The 21199-nt window shown below is 32.7% G+C and overlaps 1 protein-coding gene across 4 annotated transcripts in view; it reads left to right on the plus strand.

The window, feature by feature from the left end:
* The window catches only part of Tnpo (transportin 1), a 149559-nt gene that overhangs the window by 97319 nt on the left and 31041 nt on the right, over positions 1-21199 (plus strand). For all 4 annotated transcript variants that reach the window (XM_085812990.1, XM_085812991.1, XM_085812989.1 and 1 more), the window contains exon 19: positions 18047-18122. In XM_085812990.1, the coding sequence (XP_085669116.1) occupies positions 18047-18122 (76 nt within the window). The remainder of the gene's footprint in view (positions 1-18046; positions 18123-21199) is intronic.

Here is a 21199-nt window from a genome sequence, read left to right on the forward strand (position 1 = left end):
ATCTATAAGTGCTACTTATCAAGTTTATTAACATGGTTATATCCAAATTAATTATTCTTATCGCGTTATAAAACTTTAAAAACATTTCAAAATCATGTGTAATTAGACTAGAAGTTTTTAACATAAGAATGTAGTATGAAGTTAATATATTCTGAAACAAAGTCATATAACTAGTTTAATTATCTGGATTATGCATTAAATGATTATGAAATATGCAAACTTGCTTTAAAGTAACTTAAAGTTAAATTTATCAGTATGCAGTTCATTTGAAGTTTTATCGCCATGTAACCTAAAAACCTTCTGTTTATTCATCTTTCTAATATGCAAGCCATTGTTACTGATAATTTACATTCATTATTCCAGAAATTTTCTCTTCTGTGTTTCTTGATTATGAATTTGGAAAGCGAATGATCTCTCATATATTCATGTATTACCATTATCACCTTCTTCTTGCCCTCAGGGACTGACTATTTGTAAGTACAAGAGTGGCAATCTCAAAGTACTTTATCCGGGGATCATCTTGGTTAGACGGGTGTCACAATCCTGGAGATCAAGTGACAAGATAACTGCCCACATACATATTGTTAGAAAGGAAGGTTTTGGTCATTGAAGTTTGATGTACGACTGCCCCCAACATGCTTCTCTGACTCTGCTTCAGAGGAATGGGGGGGTATGGAGTGTCCTCACAGCTCTCAATCAGCTGGTCTCTCTACCTTAGTGTCGGTGGTTCGAGGATAAGCTTTTGGGAAAGTCGATTGTGGGGTCCTTTGTATGCGGGTATCTTGTAGGACTATGTTGTTATGAATCTGTGTTCTGTCGGTGGGCTGTGTGGTCATCAGATAAGAATCTTTTCTAAATTAAATGTAGCTACTCCAATGGTATCACTCTGTATGATTTAACAACTGACAGATGAATCGAGTCCATCCTACAAAAACTGAAACTGTCAATACATCTGCTGCCAAGAGAATAATTACAGCTGTAAATGCCATTGAACCTAAAAACTAATTGTCCTTGTTTCCTTGGTGTATTTAACACTTCTGATAATATGCAGAAGTCTCATTTCTTGATAAACAAGTGTATGCATTCATAGACTGGCAAGCCAAGAAACATAAAGTGCTTTTTTTCTGGAGACTTGCTTATTCATACAGTTTTGGTCACCCAATCAGTTTCCCTTCTGCAACTAATCAAACTTAGGCAAGCTACTATTACTGTGTCACTACTTAAAACACTAAACTTTTGTTGACGCTTGATCTCCAAAGTCAACCTTCTGTTTGTTTCTGAAGAAGGTTCATTTCCGAGCTAGTCGATCAAAATGTCTTTACTGCCAGGTGGATCAAGATGTGCAAGGAAGGTCAGTTGATCAGTATGAAAACTGGATCCTGACCTTCTACTGGCCTGATCTACCAAAGAATATTAAGACTAGCTATCTTGTGTTACCCTCATATGGACCATGTGTGTTTGTTCACTTATCCCTAGTGCTCCCCTTAGGTTCCCAGTTGAAGGCTTTCTTAGAACATTTGTTAGCAGCTTGACCCTCTGCCATAGCTTACCAGGAGAGATGTAATAAAAATTTAAACATGCACTTCTTGTATCAACGTCCCTTGCAGAAAAATTTCTCGATGCCCACAAAGGGTCACCTCCCAGCACTAATACCGTGGAAGATGTAGTGAGTTTCGGACTGCTGTTAAGAGCACTAGGTAAGATTTCATGCATGTGAAATAAAAAAGGGAGCCGTTGTAAGACAGGGTGTGCATCATCACTGGCAGATTCAAGTTGCATGCAGTTTCATTCTATGAACATGAAAAAGCTACCTCGTTGATGTTAGACCAGGATCAATCAGACTTGATATCTGTAATATGTGGTTACTCTGTATAACTTTGGGCTGATTGCATGGGCTTGTCCCAATGCTACTGTTAGGATCAACTAGGTAGCTTTTTTATGTTTGCAGAGCATTCAGGCTGCACACAACTCGAATCTACTAGTGATAGAGCACATCTTGGAAAGTCCTCCACGGCATTAGTTCTGGGAGTTGAGCCTTTGTGGGCATCAAGAGGCTTTACTGAGTGGGGTGCACATACAAAATTCACATATTTCAATTAAGTCATTGCAGGACACAGCAATAGTAATTTGGCCAAGCTGCATGCAGATATGTTGACAGTCTTTGCTTGTCAACCTCACTTGAGATTAATTGTTCTGTGAGACCGTATATTCCAAACCACATGTTATGCTTGTTTTGGCCATTCTGAGATGTTTTGTGGCAACCTGATATGCACCTAATACTCCTTGGTCACAATAGTGAGAGTTGCATCTCTGAACCATTGTGCATGAATTGCAAGGCTGAACTTGCAGCATTTTCATGGTCATGCCCAAAATGGAAGTCAGGGAAATTCAGGCTATCAAAGTGAAAAGGAATATATCATATGCTGAAGATAGCCAGGAAGATAGTTAAAAGTTTACAGCCACGAACAAATATGTCCTTCAGCAGTGCTGTAAAATCAAGTTTATCTATTGTTATCTAAACCTCTTTCAGTATGTCTAGAATTCCATTATAAGCCAAGAATCAGAATTATCCAAAAGCCATGAACCAGTAATAACAATAGGAGAGAGAACCAACACTTTTAAGGCCTCATTCAATTGAAATAGCGATGATCACTCAATCAGCGATCGTTGCGTCCAGCATTAGCAATCACTTTTGAAAACGAGTGATTTTTCGTATTCATTTGAAACACTTCCCTACCAGACGAACTCGAACTCGTAGGGGTTGCCAGAGGTTACTTGATGCACAATGCTGTTTATCACGTGGTTGGAAGTTTCGTTGGTTTCAAAATAACCAATGATAGAGCTACTAGATGTGCAGGCTGACTCCTTGTAACCATTCTTTACGGTTGCAGTTCAGGTTTGGTGTGCCCTCTTTAGCTTTTTAGCACTACTGTTTCAAAGTTTTATCCACGAAAAGTCTTCAAATGGTATCATTTTATTTTAATTCCTTTATGAAAACAGCTAATCTAAAAGACGCATTCCATTCACGTATATCGCATACATGTGAAACATATAGCTCAAGTAAGTTTTACATGCTTATTGAAAAAAGGTGGTTCAAAAGACCTTTTAAAGCAAAAGAAAAGAAAAATGTACCTAGTTCTATTAATAACTCAAAAAATACAATGTAATATATTCTAAAAGGAAAGTTATATAACACATAATGATATAAATTGCATATATTTAATAAATACATAAAACTCTATAATTAATAATGTTCATAACTATATAATAAATGCCAACATATATTACATCATGGTATATAATATTGCTATGAAAGGAAGAATTTTTAATTAGAAACATACCTTATATATTTATTTGATAACATAGAAAAGTAAAACATAAAGATAACAAGAAAATATGAAAACAGGTTGTGCAACTTAAGAAATAACAAGAAGCTTTTTAAGTTATTGCAATATCATTTGACACTGGTTAGGAAGTAAATATCATTTTTTCATTCTTTTACATCAGTAATAAGTTTTTCATTAAAAACTTTAGCAGTGAATGCCAAAACAGATTTATTATTGGTGCCTCTAGTATCAGTATCTACTTATCACCATCGGTATGTGTGTATTGACTACACAGACACATTCTGATATTCATTTTGTACATATAAATCAATTTGTCAGTAATTAGCAATATTTAAATGATAATGCACGTTTCACTGAAACATGAACACTTAATCCATTCTGATAGACAAGAATTAAGTACCCATTTTCTTCGTATTTCTTCATTTCTCGGGAAACAGAACATACTAAAGTTATTTCTGAAACGATATGAATGATTTGATGCAGTGCATCCACACATATTTCTCAGAATTAGGTCGCAATCCATCAACACAAATGTAAACAATGCACTGCTAAATCAATGTACATCCTATACTTTGGTATAAATTGCTGCTCACTCATTAGATCTAAAGCATTTTCCTTCTTTATTTTTTCACACTTGAATTCTGTCCTCGTTAAAGCGCAAACAACACAGCCGCCATAGTGATTCAATCTTTTTTTGCCGCGGAATGATGCATTCTTAGTGATCGCTACGAGAATGATCGGTCGCGAGCTCAGAGAGATTATAGTGTTTCAATTGAATACCAAAATAGTAAAATCGATCGCAACTGATGACGTATCACGACTGACGATAGCTAAATGCTTCAATTGTTCAATTCAATGAATATTTTTAATACTAGTAGCGCAAAACAAAACAAAAAAAAGTCCCTTAAAAACAATAAACTGAAATAATTCAGTAGAGGGCATGATATCTGATTCCCTCAATTCAGATATAGAGATATTGAAGAGGGTTAGGTATTCCTAAACACCCTCTTAGGGTTAGATATCCCTAAGCCTTCTTACGGTTAGATATCCCTAAACATCTACCAAGGAAAGCCAAAAAACAGCACTGGAAGAGTAAACGTCAAATGTAATGGATACTCTTATCTCATATAATTGTTCACAGCTTCCACCGAATTTTGGCATCAGCCATATTTTCTATGTCCAAAATGTTGACATTAGCCATATGATTGATAAGCATTAAACATATGATCAATGTCCACCATCCTGTGTGCTTGTTGGTTGAAGCAAGAAACCATGAGTTAATATAATATACAGTACAAAGTCCGTAATCCGGACTTGTCGGGACTTTGATGATTCCAGATTAGGGGTTTTTCCGGATTATAAATCATCAATTTAAATCTGGTAAGATGGCATGCAGAAATTATACAATTAAAAATATGAAACCATAATTCATGAAATAAAGAGCAATAATGATCCAAAAGGTATCAAAATTTACCCCCCCCCCCAAAAAAAAAATATTTATTTTACTATATTAAACATTTCTTTCAATGTAAGTTGTTTAAGTTGCTTTGTTTTTTGTGCTAATGCTTTCTCTTTAATTCTATAAACAGACATAATTTCTTGTTAAGTTACAAAGTTCCACTATGCAAGTCCTGTAATTGCTGTGTCGAGAATACCGACTAACTTCTCAATCGAAGTTTTTTCATTTCAATAACCTCTCTGTCGCTTTCTTCACTATCAGAAGTGCGCATGGATAAATGCTTTATGCACATTAAAAAGTATGCGTAAATGCATTACATACATGCGTAAGTTTGTGGCTTTGAGGTCTGGATTATAGATTATTCTGGATAATGGACGTCCGGATTATGGACTTTGTACTGTAGTAGGTGAATGTGTCAGTGGAGGTCTCTTTGCCTCATTTGACTATCCGCCAAATACTCTTTGTTTGATAACATGCCTCCAAGCTGTCTCTATTTAAATAAATTTTCATATTTTGGTTTCAGTCTACCTGCCCTGAATGATGCATTCTCACAGCCCTATCTGGGGAATTAAGGATCTAAATTCATGAGATAGACAAATTAAAAAGCTAATTTAGGATCACTCAATATACTTGCTAAATAATGGTCAACCTACTTACTTCCATCAGCCCACTACAAGCTTTCTTGCCATAAGTCTTACCATTTGTTAGCCTTTACTTCAACAACTTTGCTCATTTAGTGTTGAAAAGGATTCTTTTGATGGGGATCATGTTCCGATTTGCATCTTGTTTATAGGGCTTGGAAACTTAGTACTGCGACTCATCAGACCTGAACGTTTCATTTTAGGTAGAGCCAATCAGGATTTTTCCATCACAGATCAGTGACAAATTTTCGTAATTGCCATGAAACTGAAGCAACAGAAAAAAAGTTAGTGAGATTTTCACACTGTCAAATTTTATTGCCTTCAAGAAAGTCGAAGCAAATGCAAGACAAGTAAGATGGCAGAGCCAGAAAGGTCCGTGGATCTCTAGTGTGTCTTCAATAACATCCTCTGTTGCGAGTAAATTAGTATAGGAAAGAATAGGAAAAGAAATGAAATATAAAGACCACTCACTTTCCCTTCAGGAAGAATATGGCCAGGTGATTAGCAACATGGCAGAAATTGCAATTGCATTGAAATTGTACTGCCATTTCAAAGCCATCAAATGGTGATTTTCAGCATGCCTGAGCTAAAGAGAGCTTTGTTGCAAACACATAGATCTACTCGAGGTCCAGATGGTGCCAGTTATGGAAATGCTGAAGCAGCTTTCCTTTAAGTCATTGGCTGCCTTTTTTGCTCTTTACAATCGAGTGGGCAAGGAGCACACGTTTCCCAGTGCCTGAGAGAAAGCTGTAGTCACTCCCATAGTTAAGACAAGGAAAGACACCAAAAAATCCTTCTAAGTATCGGCCAGTAGCCCTTACCAGTTGTGTTTGCAAGGTGTTTGAAAAAATGGTAAACTGCTGCCTAATATGAGGGTTGCTATTTATATTTCTGACCTAATAATGAAAAAACAAATGTTTATGATCGAAAATTGGTTTTATTGTTTTTCAAAATATTCTCCATGAAGATCAATATACTTTTGCATGCATTTGAACCCATTTTGAAGCACTTTTTCTACTCCGATTGAGGTAATCCCAAAACATGCATTTTGAAAGTATCAGCTGCTTCTTTGGTGTCGCAGATCGCTGACTACGAATTTATTTTTGATGTGCGGGAATTAAGAAAAGTCATTGGGTGTTAAATCAGGGCTGTAGCACATTACCCATAAATTTAATATTTTGCCTGTCAGAAATCCTTTGTTTGAGCTGATATGCAAGAGCTTGCATTGTCCTGATGAGGAATGATTTGCCTCTTTTGTTTTTCTTTTTTCCTCCAAATTTTTTCGATGATTTCTGGGAAACAAATGGTCATGTACCATTTGGAATGGATTTACTCTAACACCAGTGAACAACACTGTGCAGGCTCCTGAGGTATAACCAAGCAGGCTGATGCCTACAAAGTGGAAGGGGATCCACCGTCCAGCAGCAGTTATTTTGTTTCCAAGTCACCACATGTCTGGTAATGCCGAAGAAATAGGTAACCATTTGCTTTGATTACTTCTTCTGTGAGCAACTTTTGTTAGATTTGACTCAACTTGGGAGGCCCGTACAGTCAACTTCTGTTTTGTTTTGGACTCATATGCATAGATCCATGATTTGTATTCTGTGTAGGTGTTGTACATGCACCTTGAATGTATTTTTCCAACGTTTCCTTGCACCAATCGACACGAGCCTTCTTTAGAGTATTTGTCGGATCATGCAGGATCTTATGTGAACAAATCTTTTTTTACAGCCGAATGTTCATGTGATATCTTTTTGATGCTTGTGGTACTAACACCCAAAGATTCCTCAATCTCACAATATGTCACATGACTATCTTGCTTTATCAGTTCACTCATGGCATCAATATTTTCTGGCACAACAACCAATTTTGGATGACCTTCACAGAATTAGTCTTCAAACGAATGTCAACCACGATTGAATTTGTTATACCAGGTTTTTACAGTGCTGTAGGGTGGGGCTTTATGTTAAAGAATTAAGTTCATTGAAGCATTCTAGTTTTGATAATCTACTTTGAAAGTTATGAAAAATAATTGTACAAAAATGTTCGTGAGTCAATTCTATTTTTTGCCGTGACGAATTTTTCAGTTTACTATAAACAACATAAATCACACTAAAATGCCAAAACCTTTTGAAGAAGTTATGGGTTAAAAATAATCAAACTTTCGATTGGAATCATTGCGATTGCCTAGCAACACTTACTGTTACAAGGCCAGAAATGTAAAGAGCAACATAATCTTGTCATATCTGAATGATTTCTGTAGAGGTAGCACAATCATCAATATACTCTTCTATTTGTAAAGCATTTGTCAAAAGAAACTGTCTTTTTTTGACATAGAAGAGGCTTACAATAAAGTGTGGAGTTAAGTCATTTTGCATGATATTAACGCTTGGGGCATGTGTAGTATCCTGCCTGTTTTCATTCAGAATTTTTTCAAGGCAACTAATTTTCAAGTATGGGTTAGCTCAATTTTTCCAGATATTTTTGTATAAGAAGAGGGTGTGCTTTGAGGCTGTGTTCTTAGTTCATTTTTTAGTTTAAAAATAAATTCGTTTTTGAAAAGACTTCTTCCAGCTCTTTCAGATTCATTATATATTGATGATGATCTCCTTATAAGTTGCCAAGAAGCATGTATGAAGGTATGTGGAGCGACAATTCCAGACTACTCTTAATAGGATCCAGCTATAGTCTTGGAAACATGAATTTATGTTTTCAGAAAAGAAGACTGTTTGTATGCTCTTCTGTAGGACGTGAAGTGTCCGTTCTGAGCCACAGCTTCATCTTAAAAGTTCTCAAATTCTAGTTATACTCAAAATTTTTAAGGTTGGTATTCGATCAAAAGCTTGTATGTGCAATACCTGAGGAAGGGGTATTTTAAAATATTAATTATTCTAAAAGTATTAGCAAATATCACCTGGGGTGCATAATGTGACTCAACGCTGTGCATTAACCCTTTGCGGCGCACTATACGTTAACGTCGGAATTTCAACAAAAAAAGTTGTATGCAGTCTATTTAGTCCTAAAGGACTATATAGGTAAAATTTTGTAAAAATTGCACTTACCATTTTAATTCTGTGGGTGTTCCATGAGGTGGAACACTGTGCCACCAGAGCTTTTAAAAGTGCGAGTAAGCGAGCATTGCAGTGAAGCAGGAAAATGAGTAGAAGCGTTTGTATAAGAATGAAAAAACTCTGTATTATGGCTGTATACATGGTTTCCTGGATATACACAATATTCTTGAATATATGCGGATAAATGAGATAAATATCTATATACACAAGTTCTATATACAAAAATATTTACGAATTTTTGGAAAGAGTTAGACCTCTCCGCGCCATTTATGGAAAATTAATGATAAAAAAAATTAACTACAATTAATATTAACAATAAAGAAAAACAAGCCTATAATATATACATACATGAAAAATATCTACACAATTATTGAAAATAAATGTGAATGAGACTAAAATGCGACAGCAAAAAATTCGCGCGTCTAAGTAAAGATGAGTAAAGCTACTAATAAAATTCCCGCCTAAAAACTACTCCCAAAAAATTTGAGATGCCAATATTAGGGCTTTTATAACACAAAACACACCTCACCCCTCAACACTGCTTTGTTTGAATTCATTCCCCCCCAAAAAAAAACAACGGAAACAGAAAACGTAAACAACGGAGTTTCTCTCCTAAGCACAGATGTTCCAATTCGTAACAGCATGAGATCACTAAAGGCGCAGTGTTCCCGCTAATGGAACACCCGGTTTCATTCAATAATTCTGCGTATGGTTTTTGTATGAAAGATTAAAAAAAATATAGAACAAATAATTTGGAGTACAGCCAGCAAAATTATGCCTAATTTTTTTTTAAATAAAATTTTTTATATCATTAAAAAAATAGAGAAAATTACTTGAAAAAAAGTGGATTTTAATAACACATAATAAATGAAAATTCTGTGTCTCCTTGTGAAATGCTGCTATCTACTGTTTAAAAAGAAAAGTTCAAAGTATATTCTAAAGGCATTTTTATCTATTTACGGTTAAATTTAAAGGTTTCAGAAGCGATTCAATTTGGGTGTTCCATGTAGTGGAACACTGAGCCGCAAAGGGTTAACAAAGCCATTATCTGCTTTAGATCAATCAGACTAAGACTCACTTGCCTTTGGATTGGCGTTGCCTTATGTGCTTTTGAGACTGGATCCTGTTAATCATTAGATGCTGCAGATTTGTTGAATTCGCAAAATTGTTCCAGTTCAAAGCTTATAATGTTAACTATTATGAACCATCACTCAAGGAGTGAGCAGTTGTCTGCTTGCTATTAATATTTCCATAACCTGATCTTCCTTGTAAGCAGGTTTTGTTAAGTGATGTCTGTGAGCATCTGTTTACAGCTCAACCTTCTTGTACGCCTTAATTCTCTCTGAAGGTTACCTCACTAATTGAAGACTATCAGATAACCCATTTGAGCACCCAGAGAGAATGTTCAATTTCAGCTTCTTGATGTTTTCGAACAATTTGAAAATAAAAGATACGAACAAGTTGGTATATAGGCAACTTTTTCTTGAGTGCAGGCAAAACTACAATAGTTATGATCCTGTTTTTAATGATGAATCGAAAGCAGCTGGGCATGTTGGTATGCCATTCATTACTGAAAATCACATGATGGGCAGATGACTGCCAGATGCTTGCTGAATCCTCACAACAGAATTAACTGCTGTGTATTATATGTTGTCATTCATAGCTATTTTTAATGTCATTTTTTTTAATTGTTAAAATTTTTAAACGTGAAATCTGAGTTTGTAAAAAATTATTGCACCGTTTTATTGAAAGTTACCTCACACTGTCAGTTTAAGAACTACTTGGTTGACTAATGAAAGCATTGAAATTAAATCGTCACTTAATCCTTTTTTTTTTTTTTTCTGTTGTTGTCGTCCAAATCATTTTTTCTCTGCTACATTTCCATTTCTTCCTCGTATATTTCTCCCCTTTGAAATTAAAAAAATTATCACTTTGAAATAATGATTCCCCCCTCAAGGAAATGAACTGTAAAATAATGCTGTGTCTTACCTGAAAAAATGGAAAGCTTTAGTTTTGCATTATGTCATAAAAAATCAAAATAAAACTAAGGACATCTTTAATATATGAGTACAGAAATTTACAAAATTTTTTATAAGGTACTTTTTTTTAAGTGTTAAAAACCATTGAACTTTAGTATAAAGTATTAATAGATATTCATGAAAGGTGTCTGCAAATTTTATTTTTTAAACTGTTGAGTCTAGGAAGGCACTTCCAGTTGCATAGTTCCTGAAAATAATGAATTTTCAGAGAGTTTTATAGAAGAAGTATATGTGTAGGAAGAATAGCATTATAAAATTATTGTATAAAATTCTCTACCTTATTTAAATAAAATTTTCTGTTAAAAATGCATATCTAGGATGAATAATTAAAACAAAATCAGTAGCTGTATTTGTCACAAACATGCTGCATAGCATAGGTCATTACTTTTTAACTGGATCAGTAACAAAGAGGCTGAGCCGTATGCAGATCTTTTTAGCATTTGATTATTCTTATATTAACCTCTTAAGGGGCGATATATAAAATTATTTAAATTATGGTAAAATTTTGCATGAACTATAACTTATGGACCCTAAAGACACAAAATTGAGACTTAAAAGAAACCTAAATTTAATTAAAATCCTAAATTTTGAGAGTATATTTTATAGCGGCGCCCCTCTAAGACATTTTTTTCTTGGTACCTGCCAATTGTTAATTTTTATTTTTTTAATTAATTTTGCGTACTTTTGATGTGCATCTGTAGAGATGGGTGCTTGAATCTAGTTATGTAAGTCTGAAGACTAAAACTTTTAAAATTTTGGGAGAAATTTAGAATTTAAAAAATAAAATTATGTTTTTATTCACTTTGATGATGCAACCCAGCTGAACATACTTATGTAAAATATGGGTAAAAAGCTTTTGAACTTGATTTAAATTCAATATTATTATTTTATATAAAAAAAAATAGCAAATATAACACTGCATGCATAAATCGTATCATGCTGTAACTGAACTAGTATAATATTACAAGGAGATATAACTCAGCCGAAAAATAAAAAGAATTTAAAAATGAAACACTACGACTCAGATAAGAAAATATGTTGCATTCTTGAAGTTATATTTTATGCTTTAGATAATATGTAAAAAAACTGTGGTTCATGCTATGTTACCAAGAATTGCCTCCCTCCACGCACACTCACTTTAGATTACCGAGTACCGTAAGAGTCCCTTTTTTTTAAATATAGGTTGTAATATATCTTTTTGTTCAGGAAGAAACGTCGTTAAACAATTTTATTATTTGATACACCTCAAAGCTCTTATTTCAATTTTCAACCCTTTTGGCTTCCTAGGGGCTCCTTTTCAACTTTTGGATAAATTCTAGTTTGCATCCCAAACGGGCCTTAGAAATATTTTATATAAACCTACAGTATTAGTTTAAAGCAATTCAAAAACATCAACACGTCAACAAAGTACAACATACAAAGTACATTCTGCATAAGCTTTTAAGTCTCGAGTAAATAATTCCACATTTCTGGGTTTATCTGAATAACAAATCAGCAATTAATGCAAACAGCAATGAATATTTAGCTTTTGGAATATGAATATTTTTAAACATTCATTTTTTTGTATATGGTTAAAAAACACAGCGCACACACACTTCGTAGCAATTTATTGAAGTCTACATTCGTCGCCAATCGACGAAGGTTGCCATCCTGAAAAAATGTGTATTGTGCGTGCGTGAAGCGTAAAGCCCGCAGAACGGAGATGCTACTGGGTCAGTAAACTCTCCATCCCTTCATGAACATAATATTGAATCCTAAACAACTTCTAAATTAATTATAAAAAATTATTACATCATAAATTGTTATAATATAAAGAAATTCTGTTCTGTCACAGAATGGAAAAGGAGAAGACTGGTGCTGCCATATATTGGCGTGGTAAGCTCAGTGTACCGGTTTTAAAATCATATAAATAATTTTCTGTTAATTATCACTTCTGACTGAAATAAAGTAAATATATAAGATTCAGCATGCGTACATCATGTATTTGAAAATTTTGAATTTTTTCTTTCCCTGCAATAGAATTTATCAATCCTCAAACATGATACCTTGTAATGAGGTATATTAATTTCATAACTGCAAAATATTGAGTATTCATAGGGTGGTACTGCCATTTAGAATCGAAAGGAAACACTAGAAACTTACGATTATGACTTTTAGTGTAGAAAAATTAGCATTTTTTTGGAGGTGAAAAAATTGGCAAACAACAAACTTTATCTATATATATAAGCGGCTAAAGTGTATGTCGCCGATAGTTTATTGTTGCCACTCAGAAAAATGAGCGCGGAAATGAATGTTTCCACAGTTTTTACTTAATATCTCGGCGAAGTTAAGTCGTACGAAAATGAGAATGGTATCGATGGATTTGGAGGAGATTTGAATGAGGGGAATTATGTACTAGACTTATAAAGTGTCCTTGTGTGAATCAGTATAAAGGAATTTTAAATATTAAGTGTAAATGAAAAAGTCTTGTCTTCGAAAAAATGTACTGTGAAACTGTTTGTGTGAGTGTTTTTCCATGTAGAGGTCTACTTTCTGCTTCCTTTATCATTTAATTAAAAAATAAGAATTTTATTTTTTATAATTAGTCTCTGTGGAATGAGATCCAAAATTTATCTGTTGTAAACAGGATTAGTAATTTATATACACAAATCCCCAATATAAATATAAAACTGAAGAGAGAGTAAAAGTTAACCCTTTATCGGGCCCAGGCCATTTATTTTCCAAATTCATATTTTATGCAACTATTAGGGAAAAGTAGCTCGTTTATGACCAAAAATACTATTTTGAGAATTCTGTTGTTGTTGTTGTTTATAAAAGGGGTGGTAACATATTTACCACCGCTCGGTATAAGCAATGGTGTTTTACCGAGTTGTGCAAAAGAAAAAAATCATAATTACAAAAATATCACAAATAAACATGTATTTTTGATGAAAACTATTTATTCTTGATTATTTAAATATACATATAATATAAAATCAATGATGAATATAAAATTGATTACAGATATAAATATAACCAAATGCACTACTTCTACTGATTTTAATTTTTATTTTTATTTATAACATGAATCAGCACAGAATGGTACATGACATGTTGAACATAACACATTGGTACGTTTCTGATTTACTTTTGTGCTGCAATACTTGCACCTTCTCTAACTTTCTCCTCTGACTGGCATGTGTGTTCTAACATTAGTTGTTCAGATTTCCCCTTGGAATAGCATTTTCCTTTTTCGCTGATGCTCAGTTTGATTGCAGTTTTCGTTTTTTACTAGAGAAGCCTCCAATTAGGCTGCGAGCTACTCTCAACCTAAATTCAAGTCTTTTTCCCAGTGTAAACTTCAGATTGATATAGGTAACCAATTGATGCATTTGATCTATCCCAAATCTTATAAACTCTTTTTACAGGCTTCCCTGGCATATATTGCTTCATTGTGGACCTTCCTTTGAATTTTACCAATTTTTCATCAATAGATTGAAGTCTGAATATTTTTCTTGAATTTTTATCTAAATGGGTGATCAAAGAACGCATTTACTCTAATTTGTCAAATTCTGGCTCGTTTCAAGGGATATAAAAAAATATCCTTTCAAATTTGCATATCAATGGCAAGATTGCCATTGATATGCAAATTTGAAAGAAATTTGAAATTTGAAAAAAATATCCTTTCAAATTTGCATATCAATGGCAAGATTGCCATTGATATGCAAATTTGAAAGGATATTTTTTTAATCTCTTTGCTGGCATAATTGACGAGATTTCTTGATTATTGAAAAAAAGAGTCAGAAGACCAGTACAAAACTAAGGCAATTTATTGATCCCCTTCATAATTAGGATTTCCTAAAAAGCCTGCAGTTCTTCTTGCGTGAGGGAGTCCTTTTTCAGAATATTCAGGATTTGAAGGCAGTGCAAAGTAAAGCTCTACAGCTTCCTCGGTGATTTTCTTTTTCTTCAATGCGTTTACCTAAAATAATATTCATTACATTTAATTAGTTACTTATATTTTGAAATCACTTGAACATACTGATCAAAATATTACCTTTATAGCATTCTAAAGTAATATTTAATTCTAATTTCTAAATACATAAATATTTATGTAATCCTAAATAAACGCTAAAATATTCTCCATAATATTTATAATAATTAATATTAGAAATAATTAATTACTGAAATGCTAATATAAAAGTATTAGATATACAAAGAAATCAAGTACCATGCCAAACAAAATGCTATTTCTAAAGCAAAACATATTAGTAAAACAGTGTTTTGATCAGGCAGTGGTAAATTATTTACCACCTCTAAAATCACTAACCGTGCCATGGTAAATATTTTACCACCAAATTCAAATATGTATAAAACAAAATATTTCGCTATATTTTTTAAATGCCTAATACAATTTAGCTTTCAAACCTTTAAGATACAAAATATATGAATATATAGCTTTTAACGTATTTTTATATATCAATACACAATAAAATAAGAAAAGAGTACGTGAATGCAGAAATGTTGCGGTTTACGTGGCCTCTACAGCCAACTATTACAGAAAATGTGAAGCTCTGGTTCCAAAGGAAAATTCCTGATATCAGGCGCTGGTAAATAATTTTCCGTATGCTGCTAGAAAACAAATTGCTTAGTGGTAAGATATTTACCACCGCCTGTAAAAGGGTTAAACAATGAAAAGTTAAGTTACCATGAAAAATTGACGTTGATTTTGAATTTTGCGGTGTACAGTTTGGTTTATCAAAACTCTTCACTTATCAAATTTCTATATGAAAATAATTACTCAGTTTAAGTATTTCTAAAATATTTATTTTGTAAAGAAAAGTTCAGTATTTATTTATTTATAATTTTTTAGGCAATTTTCACTTCTCGTAAATTCATCAGTAGCCTTTTTAGAATTTGCAATTATACTTTTTAAATTTCATCATTCCAAATTAACATAAATTATAAAATGATAAGCAAAGTAATGATAAAAGTATGCGGATGGAGCAACAACAGCTCAGAGGTAATAACTGCTAACTATAAGCTTTTAGAATTACAATTAGCAGTGATCTGTCTTTACTCCTATGTTCTGTATGAAACAGCTTATATAATCTCTAAATACTTACAGCAAGCTTATGTTGTCTTTTTTCACTTTAGTGCAATGCCCCCCCCCCGGCATTTTCCTAAATTCTGGAAATTTGATTTCTTACAAGGGGGATATTCTCTGAATGAAAATATGGCCAGTCAGGCAGGGTTATGTTACTAGTGCCACATGTGCATTTTCAGAGGACGATGAAATTCTATTGGGTAAAAATATACAATTAACATACAGTTCATTGACAGAGGACGTGCCAAAATATGCTGTTATGCTGCAAAGCAAAATTTGTAGGGCCGAACCTGTGAAACTGGACTAAGTTTTATGGAGGGAGAGCAAATGAATATTGTCTTGAAAAAGTAATGCACTCGTAGAAAAAATATAAAATTTCAACAGTTATTTAATTATTGTAAGTAAATATATATATATAAGAAAGAAAGTAAAAACAAGCAAGTAAAAAATGTAAAATTTCTACAGTTATTTAATTAAGTAAATATATACAGTCAAAAGTCGTTAATCTGGACTCGTTGGGACTTCGGCGATTCCGGATTATAGATGATAAGTTTAAATCTCGTAAGATGGCATGCATAAAATAAAAATATGAAACCGTAATTTATGAAATAAAGAACAATTATGATCTAAAGGGTATCAAAATTTACAAGAAAAAAGCTTAATATTTATTTGTTTACTTTATTAAACATTTCTTTCAATGTAAGTCGTTTAAGTTGCTTCATTTTATGTGATAATACTTTCTCTTTAATTCTATAAACAGACATAATTTCTTGTTCAGTTACGAAGTTCCGCTGTTCAAGTCCCGTAATTGCTGTGCCGAGAATACCGACTAACTTGTCAATCGAAATTTTTTCGTTTTCACTAACCTCTCTGTCACCTCACTTCCTGTCACTTCATGTCTTTATCCATTTTTTGCAGCAATTCCACTTTTTGTTTGATGGACATCGAAACAAACTTTCGCTTTGTAGATCCTTTGGGAGCTCCAGCATCGGAAATTCTATTTGACATAATTGAAAGTTCAAGTTTACTTTTATAAAATTGCTCTTACAGCCTGCAAAAAATAATAAGCCGGATCCAATTCGAAGATTAAGGAACAACGCAATCATCAACATTAACTGAAATAGATAATTAGATAATTTTAGCTTATACCATCCGTTGTACATTAAATGCGCATGCGAAAACGTATTCTTCGCTAGCGCACGCGCATATGCGCAGTCAAAAAGGTCTTACCCGCACGCGTAAACGCCTATGCGCATGTGTCAACACGGCGCATGCGCAGAAAGTTTTTAGCTTTGAGGTCCGGATTATGGGTGTCCGAATTAACGACTTTTGACTGTATATAAGAAAGCAAGTAAAAACAAGCAAGTAAAAAAATATAAAATTTCAACAGTTATTTAATTATTGTAAGTAAATATATATATAAGAAAGCAAGTACAAACCTCAAATTATTTTGTGCCATACCAAAATTCTGTCCTGATCTACTGCTGCATCACTTTGGGAGTAGCTAGCCTAGTTTCTGTTCTTAACAAACATTGAATGAGCTGGCTGCATTGAGTTTTTTGGTTTTTGTGTGTGCACTGTAAATATAGACCAGTTTTCTTTCAGAAGTCTCAAGGAAAACATATCTTTCCCTAGGTAGATAACAGTGTGCTTTGCATTAATTAAATAACCCATTTTACTCTCCTCTGTATGGTAATTTTTTACTATCAGATAATATATAATTTTTACTTGAGAATTAGAAAATTGTATGCAACTTCAAAATTATGTAATTAAAGCTTTTGAAATACTAATAAGGATGTTTTTATTTTATTGAATTTAACAAAATCAACATCATTTTTAAGCAATCTATATTAAAATGTGTTAAAGCATTAAAGCACGGAAGTATGCTTAAAGAATATTACTTTTATTTTATGTGAAATATTATTTTGATATGTATTTTAAATCAATTAGCTATGACTGGTGTCCATTCTACAAAGTTTTGTACTTTTAAAACTATATTTTCAAAATTTATTTAAGAATATTCTATGAATAATACATTATTTCAGCCTTTTTTTCCTCTCTTTTTCTTTCTTTCTTTCTTTTTTTTTTTAAAGTGTATTATAATTCGAAAATGTGCAGTTTGTAAGCTGTTATTTTTTTATTCATAATTAAAAAAAAAAGGTAAAGAAGTGCTGGCTCATATGAAAATTTTTACATATTTAAGTAGTATGTTAAAAACCTCTTCATGACGTTGCAGGGTGCATGGTTAAAATTATTTATCCATTATATTTATTTTTAAATAAATTATGTAATTGCTATTTATCCATATTTTTTGCCTTGTACGTTTGTTTATGAGTTGTTCTTGGCTTTTTTTCTCCCTTTTTTGCACCCCGTCTCATCTTGTTCTGCATCCTTGGTACATAGCCATAACAATTGGGCGCCTCGGTTATGTATGCCCTGTGGATGTCGCCCCTATGTTACAGCAGTTTATTCGCCCCTGGTGTGTAAATGTTCTTTTTTTATTTATTCTTTCTAATGTATATTTTTCTTGAATTAACACGTTTATTTTTTTGTAATAGTGTAAAATAACCATAGAGCCCTGGATATGTTCTAAATAAATATGAGAAACCTTTCAAATGATCATTCTTATCCAAATAAGATGTGCTCAAAAAGATATATGTGCCTTTGTTTTTTCATATAAATGATTATTTTAATGCTTATTTAGTGTTAAATGCTTAGACTGCTTCTGATATAACATCATTAATGTTATACACTCATGTCCAAAATTATTTTTACATTCATGAAATCATGGATTTGTTAGAAACTATGAACTGTAATTTTAAGAATTCATGTGGAATGATACGTCACATCATGACACATAAATACAAAGGCAAAAATAAAGAACCCTGCATACAATATAAAACTGTAGCAAGAAACAAAAGAAACAAACAAACAACAACAACAACAACAAAAAAAAAAAAAAAAAAAATTATATGTTGCAAGGTGAGTTTAGGAAATAAAACAAAAACAAGAAAAATATTGAAGCTTTTGAATTTAATATGGAATATGATCTTTGATTTGTGCATATGTGTTATGACATGTTTTCATGCTGGTGGTAACATTAATCACAGTTTGGGGAATTAAGTTTCAATACTTCAGCGATGTAGTCTTCATAGCATATACATAGCTAAAAGGAGGATGTCTTTGCGACTGTTTTACAAAGGTAGTCCCGTAATTTCTATATTAGGTTAAGATAAAGAAATTTTGCTAGCCTTTGTATGCATTCAGTGTTTTAACTTTCAAGAAATCTGTAAGTGAAATTCATTCGATGTTGACGAGCATCATAAATAAAAAGTCAGATCTATGAGAATCTTCTTACATAAAATTCTAAGACTTTCCCCATGAGAGCTTAGGCTAATCAGAGATTCGTTGTTGGAAATGTGTAAAGATCCATCGATCTGTATTCCTCATCATACCTGCAGTACCAAATTGGTCACATTCCATTATGTTTGAAGGGAAATTTCACGTGCTTGGCTCCCTCTAGATGTAAGCATACTGAGAATCAGATGTTAAACGAAATTGAGACTCCTCAAAGAGACCATGGAACCACTGGTGTTCACTCGAGTTCTGATGTTCTTTGTGCCAATTAAGAAGTTGGTTGGGAAGAGGGTGAAACAAATACCCTTTGTTTTCTGGTGTAAAGGGCATTTTCATTAAGCATTCTCTATAAAATGTCATGATACACAGTTTCTGTTGTGGCTGCAACCTCTGAGCTTAATTACCAAGCAGTAGGCTTTCTTTTACAGTGGTGGTTATTGCCGGACCTCTTTACAACAGTTCCAGAGTTCTGAAGTTATTTCTGTAGAGATGATTTGTCTTGAAATATATGCTTCCATGATTTATTGCCATTGTTCTAAATGGCCAGTGATTCACCACTTCACAGATTCTTCCAAATGATACTTTAGAGACATAACAAAGTGTTTGAATCTGAAATCAAATGCTGGACTGCAGAAATTCCATCGATACTCATTTTGCGCAAAGTGTTTGATTCACCCTTTAATGATGCAACCCTTTGATTTGCCTGTTAGATAACCATTTGGTCATTTTTCATTGGATAATCCTGATTATGGTTATCTTTCACACATTCTTGCAAGAATGGGTATATTGGATATTTTATGGTGTATCATTTTTGGGGGGATAAAAATAAATTTGGACGTGAAATTATATTTTGTATCTTTTGCATAAGCATAATAATTGGCCAGAGTAGCCTTTGATATTATCTAAAATTCCTATTAGTACATTGCGATTTATTTACTTAAATGGTAATCTGCATATATTTCTAAATTATGATTACAGTCCAATAACAGATTCTGAAAATAGAATGGACTTCATAGAAATCTGGTAGTTTATTGTTATGTATGTATGCAGTTGTAGGTAGTAGTGTAATTAATGTATTTATAAATATAAATCACCGTGAATGAAACAGATATGCTTTTAGAATATAATTTATGTCGATTTATCGAAATCTTTACAAATTGGTTCTGTCGAAAAGGAGCAAGAGCGAGATATGTTTAATTTTCAGTAAGTTGAAATTGCCTTAATTTTCAGTAAGTTGAAATTGCCTATCTTTAAAAAGGAGTGACTAACATTTCAACTGATTATAATTAACCAATTAAAAACTTTTGTTTCAGTTTTTAATTTGTGCAATGACAAAATTGACTACAGTACTGCGTATTTTATTTAGATTTTTTTTAAAGTTTATCATAAATTATATGTTTTATTTATTTTGATATATTTTCTGTATTTCCTCATTCTCTTATTTTATATAATTAAAAAGAAATTACTAAAATATGTTGCTATTTTAGAAATCTTTACAGTACGCAGTATCCAGGGCTCTTTGTATGTTATCTTAGTTATTAATATTGATTTTGATTAATATTTTGGTTATGTATGCATTTGTATTTTTGCTCTTTTTATTACTAAGATGTAGCTTATTTTTATCAGATTTTCTTTTTTCTTTTTGGTTTTCTTTTTTTTTTTTTTCTTTTCGTCCCCTTGACTTTTAATAAGCATTGTTACTTTTAAATTGTTAATGTATTAATTTTTGTGTCCCATATCCCAGCATTTTTAAGATTCAAGATCAGCTTGTGTATGAGCTGTTGGGTGCAGTTTTGCGTCTTACAGTTTATGATTTATTATGCTGAAGACAGAGAATGTAACAGCAGCTTTATATGGGAAATATGCCATTTTATTTAAAATGCGTATACTGTATGATTCAGTGTTAACATGTTGTTTTTTAAGCAGCTTCCTAATATTGCTCTTCCTTATTTCTGTAGAATTTAATATTCTATTTGTTTATCATAAGAATTATTGAAATTGTTGCTAAAAGTATTTTAGGAGTAGATCAAATATTGTTCTATCATTATTACTATTATTTTAATATTCTTGGCTGTATTGTAGATACAAGATCATAGAGACCTGCTTAGTCTTTTTGCTCGGGCTTAGAAACTAATGTTTTATGTATTGAAGCTATTTAGTCAATTTTTCTGCCAACCATTAAAAAAAAAGAGAGGGCAA

The sequence above is a fragment of the Stegodyphus dumicola genome, chromosome 3, assembly GCF_044657685.1.
Source record: "Stegodyphus dumicola isolate Sdum_Otavi_A_Nest chromosome 3, ASM4465768v1".
NCBI lineage: Eukaryota > Metazoa > Arthropoda > Arachnida > Araneae > Eresidae > Stegodyphus > Stegodyphus dumicola.